The sequence below is a fragment of the Neospora caninum genome, chromosome VIII (assembly GCF_000208865.1).
Source record: "Neospora caninum Liverpool complete genome, chromosome VIII".
Taxonomy (NCBI): Eukaryota; Apicomplexa; class Conoidasida; order Eucoccidiorida; family Sarcocystidae; genus Neospora; species Neospora caninum.
Window position 1 is genome coordinate 4,058,951 of NC_018395.1, and position 22,535 is coordinate 4,081,485.

General features: G+C 56.7%; 2 protein-coding genes across 2 annotated transcripts; one reads left to right on the forward strand and one right to left on the reverse strand.

Moving 5' to 3' along the window:
* Positions 1-828: 828 nt before the first annotated feature.
* On the reverse strand, positions 829-7,883 carry NCLIV_035160 (conserved hypothetical protein; the record flags this gene model as incomplete). The annotated part of the gene is made up of 5 exons (XM_003883717.1): positions 829-3,387; positions 3,956-4,030; positions 4,586-4,702; positions 5,239-5,415; positions 5,850-7,883. The coding sequence occupies 5 exons, from the start codon at positions 7,881-7,883 to the stop codon at positions 829-831; spliced, it is 4,962 nt and encodes a 1,653-aa protein (XP_003883766.1).
* A 2,568-nt stretch (positions 7,884-10,451) lies between these two features.
* On the forward strand, positions 10,452-19,672 carry NCLIV_035170 (hypothetical protein; the record flags this gene model as incomplete). The annotated part of the gene is made up of 15 exons (XM_003883718.1): positions 10,452-10,511; positions 11,108-13,189; positions 13,416-13,491; positions 13,786-13,905; positions 14,305-14,376; positions 14,533-14,660; positions 14,899-15,110; positions 15,456-15,652; positions 16,040-16,317; positions 16,528-16,683; positions 17,130-17,290; positions 17,426-17,561; positions 17,808-17,922; positions 18,869-19,084; positions 19,437-19,672. 15 exons carry the CDS (start codon positions 10,452-10,454, stop codon positions 19,670-19,672), a joined length of 4,245 nt encoding a protein of 1,414 aa, XP_003883767.1.
* Positions 19,673-22,535: the final 2,863 nt, after the last annotated feature.

Here is a 22,535-nt window from a genome sequence, read left to right on the forward strand (position 1 = left end):
CGTGACGTTGTCACTCTTCCACTCTGCCGGTGCTTGAAAAAAACCGCGTGCACGCAAGATGTGCCCATTGTCGCTGTCGAAACGAGATCCAACGCATGCGCCGCTCCCTAAAACTTAAAAGTCGGATGTGTATCAGTGCATGCATGCAACGGCTTGAGGCTCCTGCTAGCGACATGTGCATGCGCATCCGCGGGAGGTCCACGCCAAACTTTACACAGGACCTAACACGAGTGGCGGAGAAACGACGGCGCCGCGCTCCTGTTTGTTCGTTCAGAGAACAGCGCGTGCTGCCGCTCTTGAGTCGGAATATCCAGTCCATGTGCATGCAAAACCTTAACCGGCACACGGTGACATGAGAGAATGCCTTCGCCAGCGTCGACAGCCCCGCCATCGGAGAGGCCCACAACGCGATGCACGCGTCTTCCTAAAAAAAACAGGGAAAGTTCCAGCTTTTCTCCCTTTCTTTGCTGCGCACACTGGGAGAGAGCCGCAAATCGTCTTGTCTCTTGCTAGCACAGGCCCCGTCTCCTGGATCACTTCGCAGTTGTTTCTCGCCTCTTTCGTTGTCCGCCTCGCTCCGCGCAGATTCCCTCTGCGGAGCCGCACTCGTCCTCTGTTCCCTCTCGACTGCAAAAAGAAAAGCCTCCGGAACAGCCTGCGAACGGCCGGCTTCCGCCCGCTCGCTGGAAAAGAAAGGAGAGCCTCGGTTTTTGGGCGCGGGCCATCATGGCGGCAAGAATCTTCCATAGGTCGCCTTCCCACTTCTCGCTTTCCCCGACTTTCTCACGTGGCCTGCGTCTCCCTCGCTAGCTGCTTCGTGGATGCGATTCACGCCTCTGCCGTCGATTTCTCCCTGATTTCCTGCTCTTTCTCGCCCGCTTCCTGTTGCTCTTCGTGACTCCCTTCTTCACTCCTCTTGCCTCCACTTGCTGCGCTCTCCTCTTGGTCCACCTTCTCCGCCTCCTCTGGGGGCTCTTCGTTTTCCGCGGTCGCTCCTTCTCCATCTTCATTTTCGAGCCTGCCTTGTGTAGTCACGCAGCTCGCAGCGTCTCCTTTGCTATCTCTCTCTGTCTCGACATCGCCTTCACACGAATCGCGGCTGCCTGAGCGTAGGTCCTCCTGCAATAAGTCAGCCTGGTCGCGGTCTCTTTCGAGGACTGTGGGCTCTCCTGGTTGTTCTCGTTCTTTCTCGCGTTCGGAGTCTTCCTGTCCCAGCGACAGTACCACCACGTCGTTTCCAGCGTCCTCGCTTTCGCTCCGTCTCTGGGCGTCGATCCCGTCCCCTGCTCTGTCTCCGTCGCCTTCTTCGCTGCCGCTCGGTCTCACGCTCTCGCCAACCTCTTCTGCGCCTCGCGCACTACCCCTCGCCCCTCGTCCTCCCGTCTTCGAGGCAGGCTTCCTTTCTGCCTCCGCCCGACTCGGGCCCTGTCTCCTCCCCACACGCGCCACAGTCTCCGAGACAGGCTTCCCCACACTTCCGCCCGCCGTCGAAGGGTACGGAGTGCTGCCAAAGAGAGGCATGCGCCGAGCCTCTCGGTGTCTCTGCAACAGCGCCTTCCACGGCGAATTCGCATTCGACGCTGGAGAGAGAAGATGCCCTTGCGGCGCGCCTTTGACCGTCTTCAAAAGGAAGGTCGACAGAGAAGGAGACGCAGCGGAAGAAGACGCAGACGAAGCGCAGGTGGACTTGGAAGCAGGCAGAGGGGTTACGTAGTTCGAGCTGGAAACCGGTGCCGACTCTGGACTTCCTTCCGGCGCCTCTGGGGAACTCCCCAAGTGGAGATGTGGCGAGTGAGACGATCCAGGTTGGAGCAGCTGGTGCGTTTTCTCGGCCAAGACATCTTGCGCAGCTTGCCACACCGAGCAAACGGCGTCGCGCATGCTGCCTCCCACCGTCTCCTCTGAGCTCTTCTCTTTCTTGGGCCACAACGCCTGCGTGAAAACGGTCCCGTCTCCGTGGAGACACTTGCGAGTTGCAGCCTCGGCGGCTTCTTCACTGTCGGAGAGCACGACGACGAGGTCGCCCGCCCCAAACCCGTTGTTTCCCGCACGCGTTTCAGAAGTTGAATCCTCTCGCTTCCACTGGTAGCCTCGCCCCGACCACGGTTTTTGAATGCGTTCGTGCTCGCTGCTCGGTGGCGGCGCAGATCCGCCAGTGCGGCCGTCGCGGGCGTCTCTGTCTGGGAGACCAGCCTCGCGTGATTCCCTCTCGTGCGCGTCCTTCTGCCTGGCCACGCCTACAGAACGCAAGAAGGCGTCAGAAGCCTTCCCGGCGTCCCCACCGAGAGCGGAACTGGAGCCCTCACCGCGCACATCTTCCCTTCCACGCGAAACAGGTGGAGCACAGCAAGGACTACGGTGAGACGGAAGAGCAGAGCCTCCGTTTTCCGCGGCCTCTGCGACTCGCCTCCCGCGGTTGAACGGGTCCGAGGCTGGCGCAGCAAGGCGGAGAGACGCCGGCGCCTGAGGGTCGGATTTGCCCAGAGAAAACGCGTGTTCCAGAGACTCGACGCAGACTCCGTCCTCGGTGTAGACCCCCGACGCGTCGACGATCAAAGTTTCTTCGACTGTTAAGACGTTCTCGAGCTGTCGCAGCACTCGCGACATGCCTGCAGCGAGGGCACCTCCCACCCGCCCCGCCACGTTCTCCGTTCGGATCCATCCCCCCTGTTCTCGTGTCGCCTTCTCGCCCCTTGACGGCGAAGACCCCACAGACGCACGCGGGCCTTGCGCACGGCCGCCGCAGTCCTGAGAACGCCGCGCGCCGTCGGCAGATTCGCTTTCTCCACTGTGCTCCGCATCCGAGTTCCGTCGCGGCGAAGCGAGAATCAGAGAAAGCCCGACAGCCGCGCTCTGTTGCTCGAGAAACGCAAAAGAAGCGGGAGCGGAAGACGAGTTTGCTGTGTCGGAGGCCGAGCGAGGACGCCTCGAACACGCGCCCCTTGAACTGCTCTCCCCGCTGTCTGTACAAGGAGTCTGACGCTTACAGACCGAGAGAGACTCGAGTCGTGTCGCAGCCGTTGCGAGCTCGTCCGTTGACTCAAAGCCCCGATCTTCCTCCCCTGGGGTCTGAGGACTTCCCCGTCCGCTCCCCGCCGAAGTCGAGCGTCTGGGTTTTTTTTCAGCGAGCGCGGCTGGAGACGAAGAAGGTTCACATCGAGGCGCGCTCGGCGCCTGGGCCTTTGCCGGGCGAGCGCGTCTCCTCAGGATGCGCGCGAAAGAAGAAGAAGAAGAGAGCGCAGAGGCAGAGGGAGAAGGGTCAGCTGGAGAAGAGGGCGGTTGGGGGACAAAGGCTTCGAGTTCATCGAGACGGGCCAGAGCGTTGGCCAGCTCTTGGCGCGACTCCGCGAGAGAGTGTCGAAGAGAGACGATTTCCCGGACGAGAACCTGGAACACGAAACACACAAAGACACGTGCAGGAAAGACAAGCGAAAGACGGCACGTGCAAGAGAGACAGACGAAACTGGATGGCTGGGGGCGCAGGCCTGGGAAGGGACGCGCCCGTGTCACGGCGTTACGACGCGAGCACGAAGAACCTGGAGCGAGGGAAAGCGAAAACGGTTCCGCCGAAACCACGGAAGAACCGCGAGGAGAGCAAAATGAAAAAGAAGAAGTCCTTTGTGCCTTCTGTTCGAAGAAGGGGTGCGCCACAGATGCCCCACGCCCACTTTGCCCAGAAGACCCGTCAAAAGACGGAAGAAACGCGGGGAAAGTGTCGGCAAAGACTCAGGAAGCGATCGAGCGCAGAAAAAGAGGTACACCTGAGAGATGGAAAGAGAGGGCTGTGGCGCGAAAGAGAACAGAGGCAAAGCCCCGGCGACGGCCGCACGGCCTCGCGCGTCTGAGGCAGGCTTCCGCGGGGCCCAGATGACGCGACAACGCATTTGAGCACGCAGAGAAAAGGTCGAGAAGAAGACGGAGGAAGCGTTGCCGAAAGAGAAGAAAGGAAACCCACCCTTTTCTCGCTTTTCAACTGGTTCACCGTCCCCTGGAGCTTCTCCGTTGTCAACGTATTCGCAGCCATCCGGTCCTGAGAATCAAGCAAACATGCGCGCGACACCCCTTGAGATCCCCGCAAAGATTGTCTGTCTCTCTGTGGTCTTCTCCTTTCTCGTTTCTCGGAGGCTTGGACACGCACCCCTCTCTCCGTCTCGTTCTGCACGAATCGCAGCCAAGGACGACGGCGACTCTCTGGAGGAAGACTTCGGTCTTTCCCCCACGCGTTCCCCTCTTCTGTGCCTCGTTTTCTGCCGGCAGTCGAGGCGTCCAGCGTTCGTAAGGACAGAGGCGAAATCGGCCTTCTCGACTCTCCCTCTCGTTCTCTTCTTCGACGTGTGTCGCAGCGGACGATGCCCTCTCGAGAGTTTCCGATCTCCCATCTGTTGCCGCCGACGCCCGGGTGTAGGGTCTTTTCTGTTGGACTTCATTGGTCTTGCGCGTTTTCTGCGTTTTCCACTGCAAAATTCGGAGCCCTTTTCCGTGCGTGTCTTCCCGCGCCCGTGTCTGTACACCGCGTGCGGGCGGCTCCCAACTTTCCCATTCCGCACGTTTGCCGTGCAGATCTTCATTGTCTCTGCAGACTCACGTGGATTTCTGCGCGCAGCAGGGTGCCCTCGCCGCGCAGCTGCGAAACTTCGACCTCGAGTTCCTCCCGCCGCGCCTCGATTCGCGCCACGTCGGCTCGCAGGCTCTCCAGCTCCACCTAAAAACAGCACGGGGCCTCCCACCTTCACAAAGTTCTCAGCGAGAATGTCAGAGTTACGCGGCGTTCAGTCGCGCATGTAAATGTATCGACACATCGCCACTTCTGCCCGTATGTACACATAAAAAATGCACACATATGTCTGTACGCATACACATACTTTTACACCGGCATGCACGAATACTCAATCGTCCAGTTATGTGTGTCTGTGGGGCGGTGCCTATACATTCTTGAGTCCACAGAAATCGATGCGTGCATGTGTGCGAATAAGTAAGGGGATATTATAGAAGGGATGCATTTGCTGGAGCCTGTGTGACCACCAAGGGGGTTCAGCGTCGTAGACAAGAAACCCAACAAAAGCGCCACTGTCTGTGCAAACCCGGAGAAAAAGGGTGTGAGCGAGAATGACAGGAGAGCAAAATCTAGTGGACTCGTCAACCTAACCAGCCGGTAAGAACAGGTAGAGTAAATACTAACAAAACAAGAGCAGAAAAGATCTTTCAAAGTCTCCCACGCTTTTTGGGTGGGGGCCGGACCTGCTGGTGCTCTTTTTCCCGCCGGAGAGTTTGCAAGGCTTCTTCGCGCTGAACTTCCTTCTCTTGCAAACTGCTTCCCAGCTGTCGAAGGCTCTCTTCGAGGTCGTTCCTCTCCTTTGCCGTCGCCAGCAGAGCTGCCTCACACTCGCGCAGTTTTACCACGAGGAAGTTCTTCACCTGAACGAAACAGAGAAGCGCGGGCCCCAACGGGACTGTCGAAGCCTCCATGTGTGCGCGTACACGTCCACGTGCAGAGAGACTTGAAGAAAGCGTGCACGTGTGCGGATACAGCAGAGAGTGAACGCCGACAAAGAAGAGAAATCGGCGCTCCAGAGGCAAGTTCACGCGTCTGCAACAAGGTGGATGCATTCTTTCAGAGGCGTTTCAGCGCGTCGACTGTGTGCGCGTGTGTTTCAGTTGGCTCCATCGCCTTGTGGGCAGAAGCGAAGAGCGCATGCGGCCGAGTCTCCCCTCCACAGAGGCACTGTCACGGGGGCTCGAAAACTGCATGCCGAAGAGCGTGCGACTGCCTAGGAGACCGGAACCCGGAATGCTCTCTCCCTCTCTGTCGTCTTCTCGCGTTTCCTCTTGTTTTTTTTTGTCCGTCTCACCTGCTGGACATTCTTGAGCATGGCCTCGAGGTCCTCGCGATGAAGCGTTTCCTGCATCTCTCGCTGACGAAGTGCCGCCTCGTTCTCCGAGTCCAACAACCTCTCGAGCTCCGTGCTGTCCCTTCCACTTCCTCGAAATGGGAGTCCCCCTCGCTCGTGAGTCGCGCCTTCTCTCCTCGCCGGCGCAAAGAGCCCACTCGCTTCCTCGTCCTTTGCTTCTTCACTTCTGCCAAACAGCAGTCTCGCAACGCCTCCTGCGCTTCCACGCGACGCAGGTGAAGCTGAAGGCTTTGCGGCTTCTTCCTGCGTCTCTGCGCTCCTCTGTCTGCCGCCCCAAAACCAGAGCATGCGCCTTCCCGACCCGCTGGTTCCTGCCGAGGCAGCTGGAGGCGACTGCGACGGTCCTGAGGACGTCCGGCTCGTCGCGTTTCCCGTCCTGCATCCAACTCTTCCTACCTCACTGTGCACCCCCTCGGTCTCGGACTCGTGGGACAGGATAGCCAGGAGAGAAGACTCTCGCCTCTCCGCGCTGCGTGGCGGATGCTCGTCTACGTCGTCCGCGCTGTCCCTGCGCTCCCGAGAGGCACCGGGCCCCGTCCCTGGCTCTGCGCGGCCGGCCGCAGTCCCCGCGAAGTGCGACAGACGCCGGTGGGCTCCAACAGGCCTCTCTCCGACCGCGGAGACACTCGCTGCGCGGCTCTGACGACTCGCCGTCCGCTCGGCATGCAAAGCGGCGTCGGCCTGCGCCGCAGCCCGCACCGTCGCGGCGTTGAGATAGAAGCTCCGGTGGGGCGAAACCTCGATTCCGTCCCCAGTGCCCGGCAGTTCGCGCAGCTCGCGACGGCCTGTGGGGCCTCCTACCCCGCGAGGAGCGTCTGCTGCCGTGGAAGGGAACGGCGTGCGAGGCGCGCGCTGCGAGGAGAGCATCGCAGGAGACGGGGAAGACGTCCCCCAGCCTCCTCCCTTGATGAACGAGACAGGAATCCCTGCATTGACAAACAACTTGGCTGGATGCCCGAGAGGCCGACGACACATAGACCAATCACTCACAGTGTCAAAATCCCCATCATCTGGGCTCGGCCCCACGGCGGCAGGCAGCTGGTGAGCAGACCCCGCCGCGCGGAGGGAGGGCGAGCTCGCCGAAGACGACACCGGAGACGGGGCGCGAAGCTGCTGTCTCCACGTTCCTGTCTCGGCGGGAGTGTCTGTCGCGGCTGCGGACGAGCGCAGTTCCTGAACAGGGGCGGAAGGGTGGCTGGAACCTGGAGAGAGCCTGAGGACGGAGGAAACCGACGGCAAAGGGGGAGGACAGGCAGACGGCAGAGACGGAAGGCGTGGCTGAGGAGGACTGACCTCAGGAGCCTGGGGAAGTGAAGAATCAGACGAGGGGGGAGCAACGTCACGAGGTGGACACGAGTCGGGCGGGGGAAGGGAGGAAGACCGAGTTGGCCTCACGGCAACGTCAATCCGAGAACGCAGCTCCGCCTGCTGCCGATGCTCCTCGGGAGCAGTGTGTGGCTCTTCTTCATCAAGGGGAATGACAACGAGAGACTGTCTCCGACTGTCTCCACTACTTCCACAATCACTCCTGGAATCTTCTCCCTCGAACCCGGGGGGATCTCCCCCCAAGTCGCCTCGCTGGTCAGCTGTCCACGTCGCAAAGTTTGGAGGGACTGACGCTGCCGAATTCATCTGCTGAGAGACTTCCACCTCGAAGAGAGAGATGCATTCTCGTGTCTCGCGTTCTTGACAGAAAGTTCTCCCCTCTTCACACGCTTCTCTCTCGCTGTGGGCGCCGTCCTCGCCGTTCTCGTCTCCCGTCGCCGTAGAACTCCGCCTCTCTGTCTCCTCTGAGTCGCGCGACAGTGGAGAGCTGCAGGCGGGGGACTCTCCATCTTCAACGCTTTCTCGCCCTGACGCAGCCCATCCGCTCTCCGAGGCAAGCAGAGAAGAGTTAGGTCCAGTGCCCTGGCGCAAGTCCGCACACGCTTCGCCCTCGTCTGCGTACACCAAGGAGGCCTCCCTCAAAGGCATGCTGGGACGAGGGCGCACCTGGGAAGAGGCAGCGAGGCGAATAAAGAAAGCGCGAATCGACGGCAAAGATAGACGGAACGGCAAGGTCAAACTCGGCAGGTGTTCGAGCCAAGAGAGGCGTCCTACCGGAATCAAAACAGGAAAGGCAACGGGTTTGAACGCGAGCTAAAGGCACTCTTCGAGGCCACACACGGTCTGGAGGCCCAAGATGCGAACGCGAAAGAGCCGTCTTTCCTGGCCTTCAGGAAAGTTTGCAGTTTTCGCAGTGGTACCTCTGGCGCCAGCGAACGACAAAAAAGGCGTGAAGAGCCCTGCCCAGCAGGAAAGGAAGACCGGAACGAGCCGAAGAAAATCACACCAGCAAGAGTCGCTCCTGATAGAGCCGCGAATCTCAGAACGAATGAGAGGCTTCAGAGGAGCACTCCGCGCCCAGACGACAGGTAGATTTAGCTTCTTTCGGCACTCTTTGGATCGAGTGGCAGTGCAACGCGTCAGACGGCGAGAAGGCAAAGGAATTTTCCCAAGCTCGTCTCCAGCACGGCATGCCGCGCACTGGAAGACACACAAGCGTCAGAGCGACGTACTCTTCGCGTCTAAACAGACGGAATGGAGGAGACTCGAGATGGATGACGGTGTGTCGACGCCGCGGAAATCTCGGGAAACAGCCGTCCAGAGAGGCGCGCAACCCGGGGAAGAGAACCTTCGAAACGAAAGACACCATGAGACTGTGTAGGCGCATAGGACGCGTGGACGAAACAAAAACGGTTGAAGCCTATACGGAGCTCTGTGTTAGTCGGTTTCTCCCGTCTCCTCTCAAAATACTGGACCTTCGCGCATGCACTCTTTTGGCTGCTCACGAGATATACCGGACAATGCGGATCCTCATGCAGCTCACCCGTTGCATCTTGGCTGCCAGCGGTTGCTCTGACGGCTGCAGGTGTGGTCGAATATAAGCCGATCCCCAGGAGTTTTCTACAAGAACCGCCTACACCTTCTTCAGCCTTCCCTTTTACACTAAGCACTACGTCTGTTTGTGTACGTTGTTGCCTCTTGCCCACCTTGTCTTTGTGAAAAAAACGAACTTTCCATCACTTCCGTGTCGCGTCTCGGGGGCTGGCGTACCGCTGCACAACGCGCAAGAGTCCTAGCTCGCCGGATATTTTTACACAAACTGTCTAATTCTTTCCTCTAGAATATCAAGGATAAAGAGTTTAAAACAACGAATGTTTATTTTTGCGGTTTAACTGCCCGAAGGCAAGTCGTCCCTCGGCAACACTGTTCCTTGTATGCGAGTTCAGTCTAGCCGTCGTTCGACGCCTGCAAGGTCAGACAATCAGTTCTGCCTTCAATTTTCGGAAAGGTAGATTGCTGCAACAAGAGTAGGCATTCTGGGGATGGGAGGAGAAAAAGTGTGCTCGATAGAGGGCGAAACAGGCACGAACGCGCAGACGTGTAGAAAACAGTTCACGGTCTCGTTCCATCTCTCTGTGTCGTGTGTGGCGCTGCGTCAACGCAACTGGAACACGGTGAGGGTTCCAGTCTCTCTGCAACAAAGTGAAGTAATCCTGTTTCAGAGAGTACCCCTGTGACCAGGAGTGCAGTGCCTGTATTTCCGTTTAGTCGTTTTCTGGCTCTGTTGAGTCCGTTGGTAAAAAACGTAATCCAGACATACTGCACTGATTCCAGCTCGGGGTCGGAGACAGGGGCTCCACCGGTGCCGCAGCCGACACCAAGACAGAAAGGTTCCTAGAGCGAGGCCGGCACAGCGCTGTCGGTCGAGAAGAGTTCCAAGAGGCCGTCACCTCCTTTTTTCAGGCTTTATATTTCGGTAGTTTCCGTAAAACACCCTCTTTGGGCTCTTGTGTGATCTTAACTAGAGGTGAGACTGAGAAAGATTTTTATCGTCTGTGCTACGCGCACCTGGAGGCGGCGAGCTCCGAACGGCGGATGCGTTTTCGCCCTTTTTTCTCGCCCCGAGAATGCTTCGTGTGGCTACAGTCTCGTAGCAGAGGACTGGACTAAAACGTTTCGCCGGCAAATGTCTCGCGTCTCTATAGGGGAGGCATTCCTTGCTTGCTCGAGGCAGTTTTCGCGCCAGAAAAAGTCCGCGGCGACGAGGGGGTTCACCCCGGGACTCCAGACAGCCGCGCGCAGTGTGTGCCGCCGGCTCGGCGCAGGGGACGGCGGGACGGCCGGCGCTTGGCTAGTGACGTTAACCCGCTGAAACAGCCAAGCGGCTGCGCTCAAACGGGTATCCTGCAAGCACACCTGGAGCCTGATGGGTAGTCCCTTTTGCCCACAATCGAAGGAGACAGTCACGATCGACGTGCAAGAGGCTCAACCTCCTTCCTCGGCGCGGTTTCTCGGATTCTTTCGAACCGAAACGTGCAGGCGGACTGGCTGATCAGCGCTAGCCTTCTTCTTTAGTTCCCTTGCAGAAAGGCGCAACGATCTATCCGGTCTTGTCCTTTCTTCCCTCGCGACAGCCACGCCGCACCCCTGACTCTCACACGCACTTTGGAAAGCCCCGTTGTGAAGGACGACCATGGGCGCCCGACAATCGAGAGCATGGCCTTTCGCGTTTCCGTGGCGATGTCTGTGCGTACACAGGCGGAACTCGTCCTGACAGTGAGACTGCACGTCCCTGCACACTCCTGAGTTAAGGTTTGTAGATTCCGCAGTTTCCGCGGCAGTGCAGCATGTTTCTTTGTCACACGTTCTTTAAGTCGTTTCTTCCTAGCGGCTCCCGAGACCGTCTGTGCAGCTCAAGTCGAGCACACCTGCTGTCTTCCCTCGACGCCGCGTAAAAAGTCCACGCGGTTAGTGCAGTGTTCCCTTCTGTTGGAGTCCGAAAAGCAGCGATCTCGACCGTCCTTTCTTCTTCAGCACGGTCTGCCGGGTGTGCGGCAGCTCGCGGCCGGTCCAAGTTTTTTCACGGGCACACACAGTATCAGCTGCGGTCGCTCCCGCCGTTTTCATTGGCAAGGGCGGCTTTCTCACTCATATTCGCGTGCGCGGCGTTGAAGCGGACGCCGCCGAGCTTCCAGTTGGAATTCGGGATGGCCGGGAGAAAGTTGCCTCTGATCCCGGTCGCACAGGGCACAGGCACGTGGAGTTACCGTCCATGTGTGTTTGTCCTGTTGTGCTTTCTGGTCCTTCCTCATCTCGTGTCAGGCATCGCGCAGCATCGCCTGCATCACTCTCTTGGTGCGCTCTCATCCCAGTCTTTCCAGCAGCATGAAGTCCCCGAGGAACCGGCCGTCACGCCGGATGGCGCGGGGTTGTCTCCCGTGGAGCATCCCTCGAGCCTTCCAGCCTCAACTGCCTACAGTGCAGCTCTAAACGCGGGGTTCGCAGAGGGACTCCTCTCGGCGGTCCCGGAGTTCAAAGCGCGTCTTCCAAAGCCTTCCCCGTACGCGAGAGCAGCTCCCTTGACTCTCTCGGGCCCAGGCGCAAGTCTCGTCCCTGCACAGAGCGCGTCTGTTCCTGCGTTAAGGGAGATCATGCCGACGCGCGTGGACGCTTCGGCAGAACTCCCTCCAGCGCTGCAACGCGCGCACAAGCTGGGGTCTGAGTCTGCACTGCAGCCCCTGAACTCGCCAGCGACGGGTTCAACGGTGACCGCTCAGTCTCCGCCGGAATCCACTGAGCTGCAGGAGCACAGCGCGGCAGACAAGCAGGCGCAGGACGCGCGGAGCTCGTCAGGTGAGACAGGACTGCAGAGACAAGCTGAAGAGACAGCTGGGCAGAAGCGAGAACAGACGGGAAAGACGGGGCCTGCGGAGCCTGCCTCTCAGGTGAACGGGAAGGCAACGCAGACGACAGCTGCAGGGGAGAAGCGCAGCGCGTCGGAAGAATCTGTTCGGGAGGCCTCAGTTGAAAGTGGAGACGACACCGTTGGAGACGCAGTTGAAAACGACGGCCTAGGACACGCTCGCCCCTTCATCCCCGCCACTCTGGCGGTCGCGGTGGAAAACTCCGCGGATGCTTCTGCCGAGATGGGGAAGGAAGGTTCCGAACCGGAGCAAGAAGAGCCCTACGAAAAGCGGCCACCAACGTCAAGTGCTCAGGAGACGCAGGATCGTGCGGATCGAGGGCAGGAACTGGGTTCTCTGAAGACGCACGACGCTCAGGGCGAGCAATTGCTTGAGAACTTCCCAACCTCATCTGCAACGGAGGCAGAGCCCGCGTTGCTTTCAGAGAGTATCGCGGCTTCACGCAGCCAGGAAGAGAGCGAGCCTGCCGCGATGACTCAGACGAAAAGCGACGCCAGCACTGAGGATCTCGACGACTTGGACATTGATTTCGATGCTTCTCGTGCCGGGGTTGAGGAATTCGAGTATGCCACGCCGGAAGATTTTGACTACGACGGCATGGATCTGGACACAGATGCAGAGGCGGACCGCGTGGAGGAGCAAGAACAAGGGACATCTCAATCGGGTGACGAGGACGAGTCGAGTGCTCTGCGTGAATCGCCGAGAACAACCGTCTCCAACGGAAGTTGGATTCCCACAGCCCGGAGTCAAAGAGAAGCTACTCGACGGCGTTCGACGCCGACGCGCGTCCTCACCGCGGAAAAGAAATATGCGCGCAAGCTGCGTCGCTCTTCGGGATCGAATGCAGCCTCAGCTGGAACGGGTTCAGAACCGGAAAGCGCGCAGCGTTCCAGGAACGGAGGCGCAACTCAGCCTGACAGGTCGCCTAAGGGTCGGACCGGCAGTGCGGCGAACGCAGGAAAATCAGCAAGCGGGGCCTCTCCAGAGCCCAGCCGTGTGTCCAGGAAGCATCGGCCACGCAGCGTCGCTGGAAAGTCGACCGCTTCGTGGGTGAACGAGGGCGAAAGCACTCAAAGTGCGGCACTCGCCTCGGACGCTCTTTCCCTTGAACTCAGTGATCTAGATGGCGAAACAGAAGACTCCGATGCACAGGCCTCTTCTACCTCTACGCGCACAAGGCGGCAGATGCCGAGCGACGGTCGCTTACGAAAGCGACTTCGTTTGTCGAAAGGTCGAAAGGGGAAGTTTGTGAGCAGGCAGCCGTCGAGTGAACTTGAACGAGAGGAAGATATAGCCTTCGACTGGGACCTCGGGGGCATGCAGAGAGACTCAGCGGAGAACGCAGGCACCAGTGGAGAGGACGAGTGGTTCGGGGAAGGTTCTGGCGACCCTCTTGATGCCTTTCAGGGCGCTGACAGTTCGGGAGACGACGCCGACGAAGAGGCGGGTGGAGATTTTCTCGGTGGCATTCTTGGGCTGTCCCGGAGGGGAGTCGTCCCCGGCGTCGATCTCGACAGCGTCTCCAGTGAAGTAAGCGGAGCGAGAAACCAGTTGAGTGTGCGTCCAAGACGCCTTCTCGCTGGAGAGCAGACAAGGTGGAAGATGCGGGGGGAAGCTCGGGTCTCTCAGAATGAACTGAAAACGACGAGGCGAGGGCCTCTACTGTTCTGTTTGCGGGTTTGTCAAGTATGGCAGTCGAGTTGTCTCGCAGAGGCACCACTGTGTGTGTGTGGGTTTTTGCTCTCTGACGCTTCAGATGAAAAAGAAACTGGGGAGCGCTCGCACATTCGCGGACTTCGGCAAGGGGCGTGGCGCCACGCTGTTTCGAGCAGGTGAGGTTTAGAGGAGTCTCTCTCGTGTTTCGCGTCTCCCTCCTCGGCGCTTTAGCTTGCAGCTTCACCGCGTTCGTGGCACGCAGTTCCTTTTTCGTTTCCTTTTCCGGTTATGCTTGCCTGTCTGCGGGGGTTCAGCCTGGGTTGTTCCGCTGCGGCCAAAGATGCGCAGCGCCGCAGTTCGGCGCCACAATCTCTTTCCAGTCGCCCTGTCACGGTGGGTCTCGATAGATTTTCCGAGGAAAAGTTGAAGGAGTCAGGACTTGTTGGATACGCTTTCCCCTCTACCATCAGAAACTGAAGGCGGTCGACGCGGATCGGCTCCCGACGTCCAGTGGGACAGCAGGCGCAAGCTGCAGATTCTCGACCAGGCAGATGTCTACAAGCAGGCTCACGACACCATTCCTGCTCTAGGTAACTTACGCCTCGATCGATGTAAAAACAGAGGCCGTAGAGCACCTCTGATGCTGGATAGGACTTCACCTATGAGGAGGGCTGAAGTCTTCGCTAGCTTTCGAAAGACGCGGGGCAGAGTGAGGATAGGCGTGAACCAGGTCTCGTGTTCGACGTTTGGAGGCAGCTGTCGAAATTTCTGAGAAGGGGTTGATCCAGTCTCCGACAGCAGCTTCGCCCACCGTAGGTTGGCAATTTTGTTCATCCGGGTAGCACAGACGCATGTGCATCATCGCGAGAGAGTCAGAAAAAAGATTCTGCCCCGTTCCCTCTGTCCGCTTTCCGATGGTCCTGGCTTCAACGGCACGCAACGCCGAAGCCTCCACGGATGTGTTGTAAATCTCCACCTTGTGTCTTCAGATTTTCTCGGAACGGGCTACGATCTGCTGAAAGGAAACCCACTAGGCGACCCCGAGACGTCCCTCGATCCCGGTGAGACGCATGTCTCTGTTTGCCTAGATATCTTGAGCTTCTGTGGGAACAGGTCTGTGCATGTGAGAGCCGGATCGAAACCCGTGAATCTGTTTTAAGCGCCAGTGCAGCGGCATGCATCCCGTGAGGTCAGGCCTGTTGCCTTTTTCCGCGCAGGTTACAGGAGCCCCGTTCTCCGCTTCGAGTGGACGCACGGGCCGTACGGCGTGACGAACGACTTGAGTCTCCTGCAGCCTGTTGGCGGGTTCGTTCGTCCCTTTGTTTCCTGCCGTCAGTCTGAGGCGGTGAGATCCGTGGCGCACAGGCTGCGAGGCCATAAAGAACTACTCTGGTGTCTTCGTTGTGGTTCCGCCCCTAGACGCACAAGCGGGTTTGGGGAGAAATGGAGATAGGTAGGGTAGTTTGTCCAGGGTGCCTGGACACGAGACGAAAGCTTGGACAGTGGCGAGCCGTCAAGCCTCGTGTGGCGCAGACACGGGTGCATGCCAGAAAGGCTGTGCTCTTCTCTGTGGTCCTTTGTAGGTTGATGAAGTTTCCTCAATGTCCGACTACCAAACAGAGCTGTCGGTGGACGCCACCGCGGGAGGAGGCTCGTGGTTTGCTTCTTTTTCCGCGTCTACCGGCTACAGAGAAATGGCGAAGGAAGTCGCGACGAAAAAGGAGAGAAGCTACTTTATGAAGACGTACTGCTTCCGCTACGAAGCGGGGCTGTCGGACTCTCCCGCTATTGCGTGGTAAGGAACTACGAGCAGCTCCTTGTGTCCTGCGTCCTCAAATCACCCTGTAACGCACAGGTCGCAGGGGTCTCCTGTGGAAGCCCAGTGAGTCGCGGGAAGATGCTTTTCCAGTGCACCCGACCGTGGCGAAACCAAGCTGGGCGCAGCGCCGGCGGTCCCGCGGGGGCGCGGGGTTGGTCCGTACGGGGGAGTGTGCGTAACTTGCGAGGATCGGTGCGTCAAGTGAGGAAGAAAGATCCCTTTCCGCGCTTCCGCATGTGCGCCGGAGTCGAGTGTCGCGCGGTCAAGAGTAACCCGATCTGGGGTATCTTTGTTCTTCCTGCCTTGTTCTGCGCGGTGAAGGAACACGACCTATGGGTTCGAGCGCGCTCTCACGGATTTGCCCACTGAGTTCCACGGCCTGGATCCAAGCAGCACATGCCAGCCTTTTATCTACAAAATGACGCCGGAGAGTCCCGACTGCCGGCAGATGGGAGTTCCGCAGTGGATGGAACTCTTCCGCCAATTCGGGACGCATGTGACGACAAACCTGAAACTCGGTGAGAAAAGGAGAAATGTGTCTGTCCAGGTTTTCTGCGGGCTAGCCTCACGTCCTCTCTTCTCCTCCGGAGGGCTGAAGAACAGCTGTCTGCACCACACCCCAGATGACGCGGGATCCGACGTGCTTCCCGTGTCGAGGCTAGCAACGTAGCAGCTGGGCCCCGGATAGGTTTGCGGTTAATTGTGTCAACTGGAAGCCTTCAAGGACGAAAGTGGGTACCTCGCGTCGCGTCTCTCGGGCGTCCCTAAGAAAGGCCTGTGGACGGTGCATCTGACTCACGAAAGCGTGAAGGCGCCTGACTCGCCGCTTCCGGCGGAGTTGTGTGAGCCTCTTTTTCGCTTCGCCGCAATGTCCGAAAACTGGTGTCGAGCTTTGCATTTTGCAGGAGGGAAGATGGTGCATGAGGTCAAGGTGAAATCCTCTGACGTAGATTCCCTGGAGGATTCAGGTGTGTCAGTCGCTGCCCAAGTGTCTGCATCCTTTTACTTTTTCTCGGCGAGTGCGAAAACGAGTACCAACAAGTCCAACAGCTCTCGAAATAGCACGAGCGACTTCAAAAAGAATGTCACCACACGCGTGGTCGGTGGACGGCCTCCCAAGGACCCCAGTGATCCTTCCTCGATCGTTCTTTGGTCCAAAACGGTGGAAGATCTTCCCATGCCGGTAAGTGCACAGCTACGATCTGCGAAGGAACAGACATGGTTGGACCGAGGAAACAGTTGGAGTCTTCCGCGTGGGAATCTCTTTCAACGAGGCTGGCCTTGGAAATGCGGGAGAAGGCCGGCAATCTGAGAAACAGGCTGCTGCCTACGGTTGAAAGGCAAATCCATATGGCAGCGGTCTGTGGCTGTTCTGCCCTGGTTGCTTATACAGATCCAGATACAGATGCAACCGTTGGAGAATTTCATGCCTCCTCAGTTTCGAAAAGCCTACCGGAAGGCAGCAATTTACTACGGTCGGGTCTTTGGGATGAGCGAGGCCGAGTTTGACTCGCTGGCGAATTCTACTGCGAAATCCGTCGCAGACAAAGTAAGGCTGATACCAAACCGAGGTACCTCGAAGAATAGTCCTTGTCCCCCCTGTTCACAGACAGAGCCCCGCGTCAGGTTCTGTGGAGATTCCCAGAGTCGAAAAGCACTCTCTAATAGGCAAATAGGCATTCTTTGAGTTCTGGAACCAGGCCTAAACGAGAGACACGATCGGGACGGAGGTCAGTAGTATCTTCGGTGCCATAGTTGATGCGAGTCGAACCTATCGACAGGCCATGACGCTTCCGCGAACGAGTGCCTACCTGGGATTGGGCGGCCATGCAAACTTCCCTTGTTTTGCACCTGCTTGATATGTCGCGTCTTTCTCGGGTGCGCAACCGAACGTCCAGCACATCACTCGCCTGTGGTTCACATCTGCACAGTGTGCCTCCGTCGTTTCCATTGGGGCCTCTGGAGAGACTGCATGTCTTTTTGCCGTGTTTTCAGCTACGCGAGGGGCATTCGGTCGTCTGGGGCGGTGACGCACCGGGCTATTTGCGGTGTCCCGGAAAAGAAGTGATCATCGGAGGGTTTTCGCTTATCTTCAACTTCAGAGACACGACAGCCGTCCCGGATGACTACCATATGGAGGCATGCAGACCTGGACTGTAAGACAACAATAACAGAAGTACTGGGCGATGAGAGCAGCGGTAGTTCTGTCTGTTCAAGCTAGCCACAGATTTTGTGCGTCCGAGGCATCGGTGCTCATGTGTGGAGTAGCTAGTGCCCGTGTGTTCTTTCAGGCCGGTATGCGAACGTTCCTCGTCGACAGGGAACACCGCGGACGATTCGCGCATCTGGGCCGTCTGTGGCCCCAGTGCTATGCTCTCCCTTCAACAGGTCGTCGTTGAGGGCCTCGTCAACAACGAAGATCCCGATGTAAGTGAATGAAAAGTGCTCTGGAGCTGTGTGCCAGGAGCGTATTTTGGGTCTCAACTTCTACCAGTCACGTCCCCTCAAAATGGTTCGAGGAGCAACATCTTGCGCATGTCCGTGGCCCTACCTTGACGAGGTGGGACAGGAGGTTAATGTTGAATGGCAACGCGTCATCTCAGAACACCCTTCGCCAAGTCATGTGTTAGTAAGGAGTGCTCGCTGGCTTGGAGTTTTGCTGCCGTTCTGCAGGACACATTGGAAGCGCGGTGTCCAGATGGAACCGAAATTGCGTGGGGTCTGAAGCTTGCTGTCGGCTACGGACCCGGAGGCGCTGCTCACTCCTTCATCGGCCATTGCAAACCAGGTACGGTAGTGAGTCTGAAAGAAGTACATCTATCTCCAGGGACGCGCGTATAGCTCTGCAGTGGGTAGCATGAAAAGCCCGAGTCCACAGCATCGGTTGTTGTCGGTTGAACAGGTGCCGTGTTTCTTGCCAGCATAGAAGGGCCGTAACACCGTCTCTGCGGATTAGGCTCCGGTCTCGCTTCATGGTTGACTAACCCTAGGGGCAGCCCATTAGAATTTTGACCAGGCGAACGGAAAGACACTGGTGACGGCCAACGCTATTCCATGGTGCATATGGCAGCAATACTCTTAGAGGGCGTTTCCGTCCGATTCCGGGTTCCTCGCAATGTGCCATGGAACTTATTCCATGAGAGAGGACGTCATTGTTGAGCTGTTCCCGAGTCATAACAGACAGGATCCAGTTAAATAATTCGTCGTCAAGGCACTCGTCTTTCAATCCTAGTGCCACGTGGATCAAGGCCAGTCCACGATAATGAAAAGTGACCTCAAATGTGTCTTCCATGGGCTCCACTTTCCCCAGTGTTGGCCCTTAAGCACATGTCCTGCCATCTACAGTCGTCAAGTATTTATGGGTTCCTCCATAGTGGATCGTTGAGATGACTGTTTGCAGTAGGTATACCAGCTCTGTAAGCGGCGGGTCAGTCCCCTCGCACCTCAACTCCACATATCTATCTTGTGGAGCCAGATATGTGTATAATATTTGATTGATTCCATACTCTGTGTCGCTGAATGCTGTCTTTAAATAACGTGACACGCGTCCTTGCATGTCCCTTCGTCTCGCGTTTGTCTCTCCCGTAAGTCGGGTTAGCTCTTTTGTAGTCTCCAGGAAAACCGTGATCACTCAGCGGCGAACAACGCGTCTTCCGTGCGGTGTGTCCTTCCGTTTCAGACAATCGGTTCGTGGTAATGCATTAGCAGCCCTTCTTTTTTCGGTGTCTGCACAGGGGAAACGTCTTGCAGAATGGCTCCTCGGCCGGAAAGCAGCAGGCACCACGCGCGGCGATTTGTCTACGCCGCCTGTGTGGAAGCTGGCTACCCTGGTCTTCGGGATATTCGAGGCGTCAGCAGCGTGGGTAGCATCGGCGACGCGCAGAAGGATCTCCCTAACGCCGATGGAGAGGTCGTCCTCGACTGCGGGGACGAGAGCACACTTTTGCTTGGTGAGAGAAACGGGGAAGTGAGAGAAAAGCGGTGCAATGCATGCACGGATAGGCTGTCGTAGCAACTGCGACGAAAGGATGCATCCGTCTATTAAAGATTTCGCAGACCTGGGTCTTCCGTACAACAGGGACCAAGTTTTTCACTCCACGGCACCGGCTGCCTGCCCCTGCTCAGTAGCGTGTGGAGCTATGGCTGCTGCGGCATTGCATAGCTTACTTTACTTTCTATAAGGACTGTCCGAGTGAACAGTTTTCCCCGACTTTTTAATGTTTACAAAGCTGGTCTAGGTGTGCGTGTGGGCAAACGGCAATGCAGTCCGAGTTATGCGTGTTGATCTGCATTCGTGTGCAGGGTGGACCCTAGAGAATCACATGCGGGAGGAGGATGTTCGCCTGAAATTCTTAACTTGTCCTCCCGGACAGCAAACCTGTGCGATGAAAGGAGCTGGCGTAGACAAGGCATCCCCTGGGGGCGAGGAGCAGAAGTTGAGGGACACCCATGCACTTTTAGGGTTTGGGCTATGCGTGCCGGCATCGAAGTACAACGCGCATCCACAAGAACGAAGTGCTCCTATAAAGCCCCAATGATGGATCAGTTCGAGGCCTTGATCGGTGTCACGTTCATTGAAAGTTGCCACTGTTTCTGTTCGCGCAAAAAGTGCAAGCTAGCCAGAATACTCCGTAAGCATGAAAGACGTAGATTGCTGTAAGATAAGGATAAAATCTGAGGGCCTTCCGCCTGCTTCTTTCTCTATATCGGAGAAACAGCGCAGTGTCGACGTGAAGGAGGGGCTTGTCCCTAATATCGTTTCAATCGTTTTTCCTCAGTTCTCTTCTCTGTGTCAGACACAGTGCAGGGTTTATTCCAACTGGCAAAACAAAACGCGAATGGAACATAGAGACTGTTATTAGTAGCGCCCATGTCCGTTCCAGTTGTCTATCAGGGCGTTTCTGAGCTCCAGATTTGCCTCTTTAGCTCTTGAGGCAGAGTGGCATAAGCTTCTCTTTTTCGGACATCAGTTAAAGGAATCAGGTTGCATCGAGAGCTGTTGTGAGGCCAGTCTTACTGCGGAAAAGAAATTTGATTCTGGTCGTTCATCGCTGTATGGAGAGGATTCATGTGGAGGAACGGTGCAGAGGAAGAGCACCATGAATGTCTGTGTGTGTCACACATGTCTACGCTGTGGTTTGGCGCCGATGTGTAATGAAGTGCTCGAAAATGAAGCAATCAGACAAGAAAAGCAAGGATGGGGAACAGTCGGAGGTTCGCAGCAACGTGAGCTGTTGAGCAGACAAGGGAGAGTTCGCGCTTTTTTGTCATCTTGTGCACCTCTGATGCGGCTGTATCATGTTACTGTGTGTCACCAGTAAGCCGTGGCACTGCTCGTTTTTCAAGCGGAAGAAACGGCGCTTGGTAACTAGCAGGGAAATATATTTGTCCTGGGCCACTGACTGACTTTTTTGAGTTGTCTCGCTCTCTTGTTGCATTGCTTCACAAATGTCTATCCTTAAAAGAAGTGGCCCGGCATCGCATGTTGAACGGCGAACCCTAGCGGAACGACTACCACTTTCGGGGCAACTGTAAAAGTCATGGCCTGTAGGTGGTGCTGTCGTTACCGCCGTCGTGTGATGTGGGAACGTGATCGTTTTTGTCAGTAAAAACTGCATGCCCTTGCAGGCAAAAAATTTTTGCCTTTTCAAAGAGGACAAGTCAGAAGTTTACAGGTGGCGGTTAGTGTCGCCAGGTGATGGCAGCCATTCGTGAGGTTGTTCGGCAAAGGCGTGCTGATCCTCAGTCTTCCAGATTTTGAATGCTACTCTCTTAGGTCACTCTATTCCTGCAAAATCATGTGACAGGAGGTGAACAGCTTTCAGCCGGGCGGCGAATAACCCTGTAGGGGTGTGTTCTGTACCACGCCTGCTGAGCTTTGCCGCTAAAGTCCACCATCTCATGCTTCGAAAGTAGAGTGCGATGGGCTAGGAATGGAGACTGTGGGATGCCAGCCTTTTTGCACTGGGTCGGCAATTATTCCCGTAACAATCGTTCAAAATATTCACAAATGGGCCGTCTGCTGCTCCACTGCACAGTCACACGCCGGCGGTAATGCTGGCCATTCTTTAAGAGAACTGCATCACCATCATAGGGGTCGCTACAAGTTGGCTTAACGCATAAACATTCTCCTGGTGTTTCACCACCATAGAGTGTTTACGCGAAGTGGAGCAGCGGTCGCCTCTATAGAGTACACTTTCAGGGGCCGCTTGAATCTCCAAGGCGGTCAGTTTCTGTTTCGCTGTGAACCTTTGTTCGTGTGTCTGAACAATCATTAGGCAGTTTTGTTGCGAAGGTAACTGCATTATCATCGATGGACACTTATGTTGCTTCACGGCATAGCATAGTACGACCTGGAGCCTCCTAACTGATTAGTGGTAAATGAATCTGCTTACGTCTTACCAGGTTGGGTTTGGCACGGGTGGGCAGTTTCTTCTACGAAGTGCGATCAGGGAAGTTGGGGTCATCATAAAGGCAGTGCCTCTGAAGCGTGGCAGAGCGATTTTGGAAAGACGTTCAGAAATGAGCAAATGCTTGTCCAGCGTTATTTTGTTCAACATCCACCATGCTAGAGCAAGTCGCGTATGTCTTCTTCGTGAAATACTGTGCAAGTCCAACATATTGGCGTCCAACAGTGGAGCTCCGCAGTACAGTGTTGGGTTCCACAATCTCCTTTTATGTGAGCAATGCATTATTTGAAGAAGAGTTGCTTGTTCTACGGCTTTCGATCACGGGACGCAACAAGTGAGCTCCACAGTTTCCACCATCGCTCCTGTGAGTAAATTTCCTGTTGCTGAGAGGCTTGGATGTGCACAACTTTGTCAGTGAGCGTATAGCCCTGCTACTTATATAGAGTTCACATGCAGTGTCAAACAGCCATCAAGAGTGCAGGAGGAACGCGCCAGAGCCGTAGACGGAGACAAACTTACAACGTCAACGAGAATGCAACAGTCTCTGATGTCCGTTGCTCGTCCCATAATGTAGTACTACAGTCGATAGATCTATTCAGGAGGAAGAACAGGCAAGCGAATCTTTCACTTATTGTCCCAAAGGACAAACATTCCCCCTGCATGAAGGAGTACACTATCCTTCTCTTCGCCCTTTGGGCACCCTGGAACCAAAACCCCCACGACACTGGTCTTTTTCGGATACTTCGTACTTGAGCAGTCCAGATCAATCCGGCACAAAATCACTGGATTGGGAACAGTACCGTTCAGATTCACATGTACAAAATGAGGCAGCAAACACAGGGGCTCGCCAAAAGTGCACACAATCCGTATGTTTGGGTGACAGCGCTCTAATAAACAAGAGGCTCGGTTGGCCACTCAAGGGATGAGAGCCGTTACTAGACAGCATGAAGGCACAAGTGGTGCAGCATGTCAATGAAGGGCGCTGATATTG